This window comes from Populus alba, chromosome 1 (assembly GCF_005239225.2).
Source record: "Populus alba chromosome 1, ASM523922v2, whole genome shotgun sequence".
NCBI lineage: Eukaryota > Viridiplantae > Streptophyta > Magnoliopsida > Malpighiales > Salicaceae > Populus > Populus alba.
Window position 1 is genome coordinate 15827757 of NC_133284.1, and position 13274 is coordinate 15841030.

At 32.9% G+C, this 13274-nt stretch overlaps 2 protein-coding genes and 1 long non-coding RNA gene across 3 annotated transcripts; all 3 read right to left on the bottom strand.

Moving 5' to 3' along the window:
• Positions 1–80: 80 nt before the first annotated feature.
• On the bottom strand, positions 81–5268 carry LOC118034825 (uncharacterized). Its single transcript, XM_035040248.2, has 5 exons — positions 5138–5268; positions 1793–1928; positions 462–735; positions 261–360; positions 81–180 (listed from the first exon to the last, which is right to left on the bottom strand). Exons 2-5 carry the CDS (start codon positions 1922–1924, stop codon positions 153–155), a joined length of 534 nt encoding a protein of 177 aa, XP_034896139.1. The 5' UTR covers positions 1925–1928; positions 5138–5268; the 3' UTR covers positions 81–152.
• LOC118034866 (uncharacterized) lies at positions 2410–6233 on the bottom strand. The gene is made up of 4 exons (XM_035040299.2): positions 5138–6233; positions 4622–4933; positions 3100–4355; positions 2410–3012 (listed from the first exon to the last, which is right to left on the bottom strand). Exons 1-4 carry the CDS (start codon positions 6231–6233, stop codon positions 2410–2412), a joined length of 3267 nt encoding a protein of 1088 aa, XP_034896190.2.
• Positions 6234–10032: 3799 nt separating this feature from the next.
• LOC140955468 (uncharacterized) lies at positions 10033–12894 on the bottom strand. Its single transcript, XR_012169549.1, has 3 exons — positions 12426–12894; positions 11057–11153; positions 10033–10390 (listed from the first exon to the last, which is right to left on the bottom strand). It is a non-coding gene; the product is annotated as an uncharacterized lncRNA (long non-coding RNA).
• Between the last annotated feature and the right edge of the window lie 380 nt (positions 12895–13274).

Here is a 13274-nt window from a genome sequence, read left to right on the forward strand (position 1 = left end):
AAAAATGTTAAAAATAAATTTTTTAGGAAAAAAAAGAAATAGAAGTTAAAATTACCCTTAAATTCCGTGACACGAAATCCAGCAAATGCAATGATAACAGGAGATGGCAGGTTATGAAGAACGAGTCCATCAAAATCTCTAGCACTATCACCTCAAAGAGTTATGCGAAGCTCCTCACCACTTTGAAAGAAAATACAAAACAAATTTGATCAATAAGCTTGATAAAAGTAAGGTAATTTGCATTTAATTTTTCAACTCACCGAATGTTCTCAAGCATGAATTCTCTCTTATTTTCGAGCGTCTGTCCACGAACCATAACTTGTTCAAGTGGCTGCAATGCTTTAAGTCTTCCAAGGACATCTTAAAAAATAGGAATGAATGCTTTTAAGTGATGTTATCAAGCTGAGTTCAATAATAGAAATGTTTATTAATAGTCTAAATGAATGAAGTAAATGGTAAACCTGTAAGAATTTTGGAGCTTTTTGACTTGGTCATAATATGTGCATAGTCAATAAAATTAAAGTAGTATCTAGGAACAGAAGGTGTAATAGCTTCAATGCCTGTAATCTTTGTGTTAGATTTGAGATCAATCACAGCATCATGGGCAGCAACTGTGTTTACTGCTCTGTTTTTATAAGTATAGAATCCTTTGATTTCATAGTGATTTCCTTCAATAATTGTTGCTGCAAATGTTGGGAGATCTCTTGTTTTAGCTACAGCTTGAATAGCTCCACCCTATATAAAAAAAAGATTAACGTTGGAATGAAAAAAATAATTGTTCACCATGCCAACAACCAAATGGAATAAAGTTTTTAATGCAATATGTAATAAGGTTTAGAATTTTAAATGCAATATGTAATAAGGTTTTGTAAATTATTTCAAGAAGATTTTTGATGACATTGGAAGTGAGGTATTGGTACTACTGGAACATTAAGTTGAAAGACTGGTTTTAATAATGAATTTAAGAAATTTTATGTCTTAATATTTCGTAAAATGTTTAAATTGGTTGTTACGTATAAAGTCTATGAATTTCAAGCAAGATTTTCTAAGTCAACAAACATGTCTTGAGGTGAAGACAAAACATTATTTCTAGCAGGATGTACATATATAATAATTAATTGTTGTAGACCATTGTATAAATGAAAGCTACATATAAAAGATGTATAGAATAAAAGATAAATACACTTGTTGGTTGCTTCTCAATGCTTGTTTATAATTGGATGTAATATACCTGGTAAACCGTGGCTCTAGTATGGAATTGTAACTGAGATTTTCATGGTGAATTGGTGTAGTTAGCAGTGAATGCATCGTAAAATTTCTCAAACTCTTATATTAAATCATGTCAAGTAATAGAATGAATGAAATTTGCTTGAGCTGTATGAAATTTTCTATGGATTATATAAAGCAAATGCAATGCTTGAGGACTGTCTGGTTTTTTAAGCATGTAGAAAACAAAGTTGATTGTAAATCATAAATGGATGCTAAAAATTCATCATGTTAGTTTTTCTTAACAATTTCAATATTGAAAAGTTTTTTCCATAAGTTGAATAAGCAATTGCTGGTTTAGTAGTGAACTTAACTATAGTTCTATAGTAATAAATTAAAAAGGAAAGGAAACTTGGTTTTCCATAGGGAATCTTAAGAGCAAATAAGTACCTATGGTTATGTAAAAAAAAGTTAAATTGCCAAAGTAAAGAAAATATTCATAAATGAGTGGACATGCATTATTCAAACATTTAAATATATAGAAAATAAGATTCATTAGTGGTTATATTTTCATGATAAATTATACCTGATTGTCAACAAAAACACAATTAAAACTGCTTGGCTGACCATTAAATTTAGCAATCCAAACTCGACAGGCCCTAGCTCGTAATGAAGGGTAGAAGTTGTATTTTCTAATCTCTTTTATAGGTAGAGCCATTGTCCTGCAAATGATTAATAAAAAAATTATTAGGAGCAATGATAAAAATAGCAGAGCTAATATTAATAAAAAGAATGACATGTATTGCAAATATTTAATTCAAAATGAATGGGGGAAAAACAACAAATGGAAACATGTCCAAATTAAAAATGATAAATCGAATAATTTTTTCTTTTGTAAAAAGCATCACCTTAGAAAAGAAAAAAAGATAGGGAGCAAAAGATTGACAAAAAAATAACATGTGCTTCTGAGAGATCAAGACACTGATAAGGAGCTAAGAACATCTTTATACACAATCTTTTTCACATAGATTGAATGATTTCCTTCAGCATCGCATGGGATAATCTTCAGTCCTTGTCTTGATGTAACCCGTGAAAGAGCAACATACAATTGTCCATGAGTGAAAACTTGATCCTTGAGAAAAACCCCGACAACTTTCAATGATTGTCCTTGACTTTTATTTATTGTCATAGCATAACACGGTCTTATAGGAAATTATCTTCGTTTAATTGTGAATGGACATTTTGCATTGGAAAAATAATCCTGGGAATAAATACACGATTGCCAATAAAAGAGCCTGTTATTATTTGAGCTTCTATGACCCTCTCAGCAAGTTGCGTAACAATAAGTCTTGTTCCGTTACATAAACCAGTTGATAAATTAAGATTGCGTAAAAGCATTATTGGTGTGCCAATTCTCAAGGAAATTGTGTGGGATGGCACTCCATTGAACTCAAGTTGATTGATAAATTCAACGGGATACAAAATATCTGCATTATCACCATCGCTCGATGTTTTGCAAACAGTATCAGTACTCAGGTAAATTCTCTTCATTCCTGGCAACATGTTTAAGATAAAATCATTGATCTCAGAAACTGTAGCATTTCTTGGAGTTACAATTGCTCTCTCTCTAAAATAGCATGGATCAATATCGATATCACGAATAGAGGGATACACTGCTGAAACAATTGCCAATATGGGGTTAGATCCAGGTTCAAGCAAAAGATCTTGTGGTATTTTAATCATGGATGCATCATAATCATCAGGGAATAAAACATCATGTTGAGTTCCATCACCAATTGCAAGAATCTAGTTAGCAAAAATAGCAAGTTCTTTCTTTTGATCATTTGAAAGTCCATTGGATGATAGCCTCATATTCTCTGTAAGAGTGAGAACTTTAAATTTAGACCACAAATTAGAACTGCAAAGAGATGCATGAACAATGTCTTCCTTTGTTCCTCCGGGAATAACAGGTAAAATTTGCCTGAAATCTCCTTCTAATAAAATTGATTTTCCACCGAATGGTTTATCATTGGGGAAGTCATTACCATTTGTTAGGACATCACAAAGCGAGCGGTCTAATGCTTCAAAGCAACACCGATTATTCATTGGAGCCTCATCCCATACAATTAGAGAGGTCATTTGTAGAAGTCGTGCAAGATCAATTTTTTTCTTAATCTCGCATGATGAAGTATCAGAAACAGTAAGGGGGGTCTTAAATCTTGAATGAGTTGTGCGACCACCAAGAAGCAAAAGTGATGCAATACCCGATGATGCAATAGCAAGGACAATCAAACCATTTGATCTCAACCGATTGATTATTGTATGCCACAAAAATGTTTTCCCAGTTCCTCCATGGCCATGAACAAAAATTAATTCTTGTCTTTTTTCAAGGACAGATTTAACAACACAATCATAAACATTTAGTTGACATTGATTGAGTTGTGGGAAAGCTGATGAATGTTGACATATAAGATCTGCAATATCGTAGTTAAGCTCTTCTCTCAAAAGTTTATTCTTTATTTCTGACAATAAACGCCCATAAGGCATTGGAAGCTTCTGCTTTTCAAGAGATGTGCCAGCAACATTGAAGAGAAGCTCAAGCTCATATAGAACATAGTTTTTAATCTCATCATCGAATAATTTAAGATTAGGCATGGCAAAGCTGGATTTGAAACGGGTGATAATATCATCATGCATTGAGCGCCAGAATTTATTGAGCAAAACTTCTGGATCAGCAACATCACAGAAAAGAACAACACTGACAAAGAGATTCCTAATTTGAGGAGATGTTGCAGTAGCCATAGCCTTACAAAAGACGTCTTCCCATTCTTTATCATCCCCTAAAAGTCCCAAGGTCTTGCAAGCAAGTTGAAATGTTGGATGCACAACACCCGAAACATTTTTTAGATAATCAAAGCTCAATGCTCCTCTTACATGGTTAAGGAGTAGTCTTAGAAAATAGAGCTCTCCTGAGGCAGGGTGAACATATGTTAATCGACCAAGACTAAAACCTTTTGATCTTGGAATCCATTCTTTTTTACCAGCATCCCAAACATATTTATGTGGAAATTCTGAGCAGTAAAGCTGACGTGCTACATGATCAATTCTATTACGTGTGAACCATTCTGTGAGCATTGTTTTTTCAATACCTGGTTTTTGAAGTATTGATGGTAGACTTTCATTTCCTGAGTAAACAACATTTTGATGCAATGGCAAATGGATTTGAAGTCACTCAACAGGAGGTGATCTTGAATGTATTGGAAATTGTAGAAGACGCCAGACCGCTTCATATGGGCATATAAAACAACAATTCATATACGTATGGATCTCATCAGCACAATCTTTTTCAACAACAACTCTACATTTGTCAGATCCCTTGCTTACGTACTTAAAAAGATAATTAACATTGACTGACAACAGATCTCAATATTTATGTGGGCATTATATCGTAATAAGAGTTCCCTATTATATGGAACAACATATCTGTTGTTGAGCTGAATGCCATTTTTTATAACAAAATTGTCTTTAAGATCACGACGCCTGTAATAAACAAAGCCATTATCATCAAAAACAGTATGTGTCTTGAATGTTTTTGGGAATCTTTTTAAGCAAACTCCCTCGTTCATACACTGAGATTTTGGATTTGCAAGACCACATGGACCATGCATCATGAATCTTGAAACAATTTCATAGCATTTTGCATCTGTAAGTTTGTCAGGGATTTTAGCTGAAACAATGGAATCAACATCTTCAGGTGTACGACATTTAAAATTCGAGTGTAGCCAAATTAATATATGAGTGTGTGGCAAACCCCTCTTTTGAAATTCAATTGCACAAACATCTACAAAATAAAAAGAAAACTAAGCCAAACAATCCTAATAAGAATAGAAAGTTGTAATGTTTAGAAGAAATGAGATAAAAGATAAGGCACCTGCAATTATCTGACCAAAAGGCTTGCCTGATTTTATGAAGGCTAACATATCAATAACCTTCGATCTAAAAACACGTGTAATGATATCAGGCTTGTCTTCATGTTTGTATATTCGACCTTTTGTAAGCTCCCTTCGTATCTCAGGCCAATTAACATTACATGTGAATGTAATAAATAGGTCAGGATTCCCATAGGCTCTACATATAGCCATTGCATCCTGGTAATTATTGATCATATAACGTGGGCTACCAGTTAAAGAAGATGGAACAATGATTTTCCCAGTTGAGAAACCTTCAACATCCCCATTAAGCACAGCTTTATGGATACCTTTATAAATTTCTGAACGCAAATCTTTTTGATTAGCTCTGATATAATCAAGACGATCTTCTTCAACATTAACAAATGCATCGACCAAGAATTGTTGGTACAAACGACCTCCTTTAATGATGGTATTATCGCACCCAGGCCTTTCATTGATAAGGTAAGCATAATAAGCTCGCATCGGAACTCTTGACCTTTTCCTTGTTTTTTCATGTCCTTGGTTAACAAACATAATATTACAGGAGTAGCCATCTTCACCATAAGGAAACAAAAGGGGATATTGTAATGCCATGAATTTTGAGATCCTTTTTAAAGAACCTGAAAAGGATTCAATAATTATATCTCGTTCCGAGAAAAAATCTCCAATATCTCTAACAACCAACCCACCAATGTCATTTGATGTAGGATCATCATATTGGCGTGAATCATGGTTTCGTTTTCCAAGTAAGCGAAGTTTATAATCAATAGATTGAATATTTTGAGTTTTGTCTCCAGCTTTACGAAACAATTTGGCAAGCTCGTTTGTTTTATCAAGCATTCTTAAAAGATCCACAACAATATTTTCATCCAGAGATGATGATTTGGAGCCTCTTGTAAATGGTAAAAGTCTATTTGCAACTTCATGAGCAGTGTCAAACACATAGAGCTGTGCAAACTTTGGTGATTCTCCATCAACAGGTAAGAGGGAGCCCATTAAATGATGACAATGACCGCTTATCTTAAACACATATGGAGCTTGTTTATCATTAACAGAAGTATCAATCTTTGCACCCATTGATGTGAAAGCAAACATAGAGTTATAAGCTCGTATATTGTCCCGAAATTTTTTTGAGGCAGAGCCATTGCTAGAATCAAGAAGAAAATCAAGAATTGGAGGAGTTGGTTGCATAGTTGGAAGGGAAACTCGACCATTAAGGCAACAAAGTGAGAAAGATGGATTCTTTTTGGATGAACGTGCAAGACGTTCTTGGAGCCAAAAAAGCACGTTACAATGGCGACATGTAAAAGTCTTATCACCAAAGTCAACATACTCGCATGTTTCCCCTAGAAATTACAAAGAAAATGAAAAAAAAAGAACATGGATGATATAATGTATATATATATATATAAAAAAAACAAATGAGAGCTGGGGAAATTTCAAGGTAAACTCACTTTTTCGTTTTTTTTTTGTATTCAGATTGACCACCCAATAGGCTTAGATAAGCAATTGATCCCTGTGTGGTGCTAGTCTCAAAGCTAGTATTGTTATTGATATTTTCATCGATGGTCAATCCATATGCAAAATGTGCCTGACTTGTTGATGCTATCGATGAAGAAGTACTATTATTCGAGATTGAACAATTTGCTTGTAAGGAAGTAGAACACGATGCACCATCATCAGTTGTATGTAAAAGCGAGTGATCGCTGATTAGATGATCAGAGTTGTATGGTGTTGCTTGCGTTAATGAAAAAAAATTTTCACCTAAATTTTCTTCACTATAAATATAGATTGTTGAGTTGTATGGTGAGGAAACAACAGGTACATCATGGAATGGTTGTAATCTTTGTCGTTTGCTTGTCATAAAGTCGTCGATTCTAAAAGTCAAAAGATAAATTTAAATGGTCAAAAATAGACAATCAAGACAATTTTAATAACATGGTTAGAATTGAGAATATAAATGGAAAAGAAATAAAAATTCCATGAAAGAATAAGAAATCAAACAGAAAACCTAATCATGAAATAGAGGAAACATGAACGCATGACAAAAGTAGCATTGATTTGAAAAAAATGAAGCATAAAATGGAAAAGACAAATATAGCAACAAAGAAAGCATGGAAAAAGAAGGCCAAATTTGAAAATAAAGGTGCACCTATAGCTCCAATAAGATAGGAAAAATGTAGTGTTTTAGCTTCCTGCAACGTGGAGATAGTTGAACAACAATTGAAATAACATGCCTGAAATAAATGGTGAAAAATAGAAAGTCATGAAGCAAACTTGAATTTGAGAGGTGGACAATAACAACAATAAAAAAAATACATGTGACTACAAAAATCGCAAGCAAACAATTAGAAAAAACATGTTCATTATGTTGCAAAATTAAGAGTTGTTGCAATGGAAAGAAGCAAATGCAATAATAAAGAAAGTGTGGCATTTGTTGCAATAAACAGAGGTGGTACGAAATGAACTTTTTTTTTCTCACCAAATTCTTATTGTAAACCAATTTAACCACAAATTATATGCAATTCAATTCAAAGTGAAAAATGTGTTCATTGTGCTGCAAAATTTAAAGCTATTGCAATAAAAAGAAGGAAATGCAACCAAATAAAGAAAGTTAGTGGAACTTATTGCAATAAATAGAGGTGCTATGAAATGAACAAACTTTTTCTCACCAAATTCTTGCTGTAAACTAATTTAGCCACTAATTATATGCAATTTAATTAAAAGCATTAATTCAGCCACCATTACATGTTCAAATTAAAATCATAGGAAGTAACAATATAATTTTAACAAAGGAAATTTTCTTAATGCAAGCATTGTTGAAAACAAAATTAGCTAGTCATTATATGTAATTGAATGAAAAAGCCTTGACATGAGCAATTTATATTGCTGTGGAGAAAATAAAACAAAAAAAAATTGGTTAACCATAATGTTGTCTACCATTTCAACCACATTACATGCAATCAAATCTAAAGTCATAATTCAACTGTCACTTATCTACAATTTAATTCGAAATCTAATTAAAATTAAATCGTAAGGAAATGATTTCTAATTTTCCAATCAAGCTAATTTTAATAATATGGTTAAAATTGAAAATTTCAATGGAAAACAATAAAAAGCAAATTACTGAATGAAAGAAGAAGAATAAAAAAAGTCAACAAAAAAGTTAATCATGAAATAAAGGAAACCTGAACATATGAAAAAATCTAAATTAATTCATAATAAAACAAGCACATGATGGAAAAGAAAAATACAGTGATAAAGTTGCAGGGAAAAAACAGGTCAAGTTTGAAAATAAAAATGTACCTATAACTGGAGTGAGACAGGAAAATTGTAGTGTTTCAGCTCCCTGCAACCTAGAGATAGTTCAACACCAATTGAAATAACATGCCTGTAACATTTGATGAAAAATAGAAAGTCACCAAGGGAATTTGAACTTTAAAGACAATAACAACAATTGAAAAGGATATTTGATTATAAAAATTAAAAGCAAATAATGATGAAAAATGTGTTCAGTTCGTTGAAAAAATAATAGTTGTTGCAACGGAAAGGAGCAAATGCAACATAAAGAAAGTGAGTAGAAGTTGTTGAAATAAACAAAGGCAATACTAAATAAATAATTTTTTTCGACCAAAATCTTGTTGTAAAGTAATTCAACGACTACTTACATGCAATCCACTTCAAAGCAACAATTCAGCCACCAATCACATGCAACTAAAATTGATTAAAGTCATGGGAATTAACAACATAATTTCAGAAAGAGAATTTTCTTTATGCAAGTGTTGTTGAAAACAAACGTAGCCAACAATCATATGTAATTAAATTGAAAGATCTTGATCTGAGCAATGTATATTCGTTAAGAGAAAATAAAACCCAACAAAACAATAATGATTAAGCATAAAGTTGTAAAACATTTTAGGCACAAATCATGTGTTCAATTGCTAATTATATATAATTTAATTCAAAGGCTAAGGGAAAATAAAACAACATGTCAAAAATTCTTCACTCAACCTGTAGCATCTTAGATAACCATGTCAAACCAATAAACAATTTAATTCATTGTTTCCAAGCATAGAAGTAATAACCTTGATTGGCTTAATTATTTCATTAGTTAACCTAGCAATTGACATTCAAATGGAAAAATCTTCTTATCTCTTAATTTTAAGCATCTTTTATTTTGGAATGTATCTCTTTAAATAACTTCTAACATGAGTTCAATCAGCTCTTTTTTAAAACACATATCACTAAGCATGAGTTCAAGCAACATCTTTTAAAATAAAATAAAAACACAACAACAAGCATATATTTTCCAGCAAAGCAAAAGAATACCCCAATCTCAAGCTATCATTCAAACAAAGAATATCTTTAATGTATTTGTTTTTTTTTAACCTTTATTTCAATATATCTCTAATACTTCATTAATATAAAATTTTTGAGGCATTGATTTAATATAAAAATGGTGAGATTATGAGAAAAAATTGATATAAAAACCATTTTTAAAGAGGTTCACCAACCCAAAAACTTAAGCTTTAAGTTATGCCTAGCCAATCATTGTCCCATAATTTTTCCAGCACTTGGAATATCAGAGAGCTTTAAGTTATGTCTAGCCATTCAATGTTCTTTAATTTTTCCAGCATTTGAAATTTTAGAGCAACTCCACACAATTACTTTCCTTTTTCCTTTAAGAGCAGTTACATTACAGGATTGAAACGCAATCCATGCATGCATTAAGGTGCTTTTATGAACGTGGAAAAAATTCAAGAACATCCAAAAAAATTTATAAAACCAACAAATCCAACTCAGAATCAACATGTAGCAAGAAATCGCCATGAAATATCCCAACAGAACTAAAACCAAAACCAATATCAAGCATCCAAATAATAGCAAAATATAAATCCAAGAAAACACATAACAACCATATAATTAAGTTATGGATTGAAACTTAGTTGTTGTTGTTCCTTTTTGCTACACAATAAAAATGAGTGGAAAATTCTTATATATACACAACAATATAATGATCTAGTCTATTATAAGGTGCTTAAGGAAATTCCAGGCTCTTGTGTGTTCACACCTCATGAACTATATGATTAATGAAATACATGAAAGGCAATGTAAACAAACCAGCTAAGTGATGACGTCGATGCACAACCAAACACCAAAAGAACGCCTCCAGTTATGAACTATCCCCAACAGAAGATTTAAAACTTTGAACACTGGCAGATGCAAAACGCAAGCTGAAAAAAAAAAAAACATGGCAAACCAGCGCCTCAGTAACACAGCAATAGCAAAAAATAAAAAGAAAAAGACAAACTTCAAGCAATTGAAACCTAAAAAGATTAGGGAACCAAGACATGCTGCCAGACAATGTAGCTGCCAGACAATGTAAAAAGTCTTTATAAATCCAGAATTAAAATCATGCTCTCCAATCACGAAAACAACATTTAAGTTCTTAAAAAAAACCAATAAAACACACAGGAGCCTCAACAAACCAAGGCATAACAACAACAACGAAGACAATGAAAATTTATCAAAACAAAGGCAAAGAGCACCGTAACCACCAACTGTAAAATAGGCAAAAAGAAATAAAGTATCATCAATGTCAAGCAGCTGAAACACAGCTCAGGCCAACAACCCCAATAGAAAAAAAAAGGCAGTGCTAGCCCCGAAAAAGAAGAAACCAAAGCCCTAACAAAGACACAATAAAACCAAAATGCGAGTATAATTTGATACAAAGAACCAGAAACATGCAACCAACAACAAACCCAAAAAAGCTGAACAATTTCACAAGAGAATTCATATTTTTTAACAGACCAAACAACAACAAAGTGCAAAAATAAAATAGAATACTCAAACAGGAACCAAGCAAAGAAAAAGACATTGAAAGGCCATAAACAACTAACCTGGACAGCATAGGGACCCTAACAAATCCAAGCACAGCAGCAGTAACCAAGCCGATGAAATGAAACAAAATAATGGGAACGAAGATCCAATAACCAGCTGCAAAACAGGCACAAAAGAAACAAAGCATCAACAGGGACCAATCAACCCAATAGAATCCCTTAAAATAAAAAGCCTGCAAAAACAAAAACAAAAAACCAAAAGTCTCAACAGAGACATAATAAAATTAAAATCTGAACCCAAGCCAACCACACTATTATTTTCTTCAACCCAAAATAGAATCAAACAACCTACAACCAACCATAAAGACTGGTAAATTGAGGAAAACAAAACCAATAACCATGTTAAATCCCCAAGATAGCAAAACAGTTCCTTGCATTTGCAGGGAGAATCAATGCCTCAAAACCCCTAGAACAATTTTTTTTTTCATACCAGCCTATAATTCCAAAACCCAAACAAACACAAAAGAAACAAAGCATCTACACAAACCAACCCACCCTAAAACAAACACCTAAACCACCTGCAAACCTAAAACAAAACAGGCAGCTAACACATATATAATAATAGAGGCATGCAAGAGCAAAACAACATTACAAACCTCTTGAATATATCACAAAATGCATGCTCCATAATCACCAAAACATAAACCTAGCTCTAAAAAATGGCAAAAAAAAAAAAATGAATTGAATTTGATAAAACACAAAGACAATGCCAACATACAGGCAACAAACCTGGCAAGCACAAAGTTTTTTTCCAATTGAAAAACAACAACCACTGTTGCAATTTCCCACCAAACAAAAAGCCCAAGGTCCCCAACAGCAACAAAAAAAATGAGTTTAAATAACCACCAACAACCCTTGACAATCGAAGAATGCAACTAAAAAACAGAGCAAGCAAAGACAGATCAATAAAGGCACCAAAAGCTCTAAAAGTGAACCGATAAACAAAACATACATTTTGAATGCCACTATATACACACCCTGCACCTCTAAAAGAAAGAGACGACACCTATGATGCAAAGAAAAGAAAATAGTACAACAAAAGGATGAATGTCCCACACGACCACAATTAGAATCCACAAAAAAAATTCATTGAGCAGTTTTATTAATTTTTTAATAAAAAAATCCCTAGATTTAAGCACACAATCAGAAATCTAACCAAAGTAGAGCAGAGCACAAAATTCACTGAGCAGTTTTATTTTTTTTTAATAAAAAAAATCCCTGAATTTAAGCAAACAGTAAAGAAATCACAATAAAAAATCTAACCAAACCAGAGCAGAGCACAAACCACCTAAAAAATCCCCAAAATCAAACAAACAGTATATAAATTATAATTACAAACCTACGAAATCAGAGCAGAGGAAAAAAAAACCTTATCTCCCATAAGCCAAACACGTCCAATCCAACAGAACCAGAACAATACCCTCCTACACAACCAGCTGGCAACCTGGTACAACCACATTTATTTAATACCAAATCGTGCAATACCCACCGATTATAAAAAATAAGAGGCCCCAAATCCTGCAACACCCACGTCAAATCCTGCAACACCAAATAATTTTAAAAAATCAGACACCCCAAACGCTGCAACAGTCAACAATCTAAAAAAATCAAAGCCTCACCAAGAACCCAAGCCAAGCTAAGCCCAAACCCATCTAAACTCACAGCTTAGCTAACACAAACGTTTCTTCTCTTGAGAAAAGCCACTAATGAAAAAAAAAACAGCTCAAAGAAGCAAATCAGAACATTGACGGTTCTGGGTTGGGAGATAAAAGGGGGGTTGGAAGATAAAAGGACGGCACAGTGGTACTTGCAAAGTGGATCCGAAACTACAAACACGCGTTCTCTGCTATAAAAGAAAGAGATGGGAAATATGGTCAAAAAGAAAGAGATGGGAATATGGGAGCTTGCCACATAGTCACTAAAATTAATGAAAATACTCTGCTGCAAATAGAAAGAGATTGGAAATATGGCAAGGAGCTTGCCACGTATCTACCAAAACTAATGAAGATTAAAATAAGACCCAATACTTTGAATCCACAATTAAAAAAAGCACAGTAGTCCATAGTGATATTAGACAACTTTAGTTTAAAAAACTAATGAAAATAAGACCCGATACTTTGAATCCACAGTAAAAAAAAGCACAGGAGTCCATAGTGATATTAGACACAATGTACAGGGATTTACTGAGCAACTTTAGTTTTTTTTTTAATTATGTTAT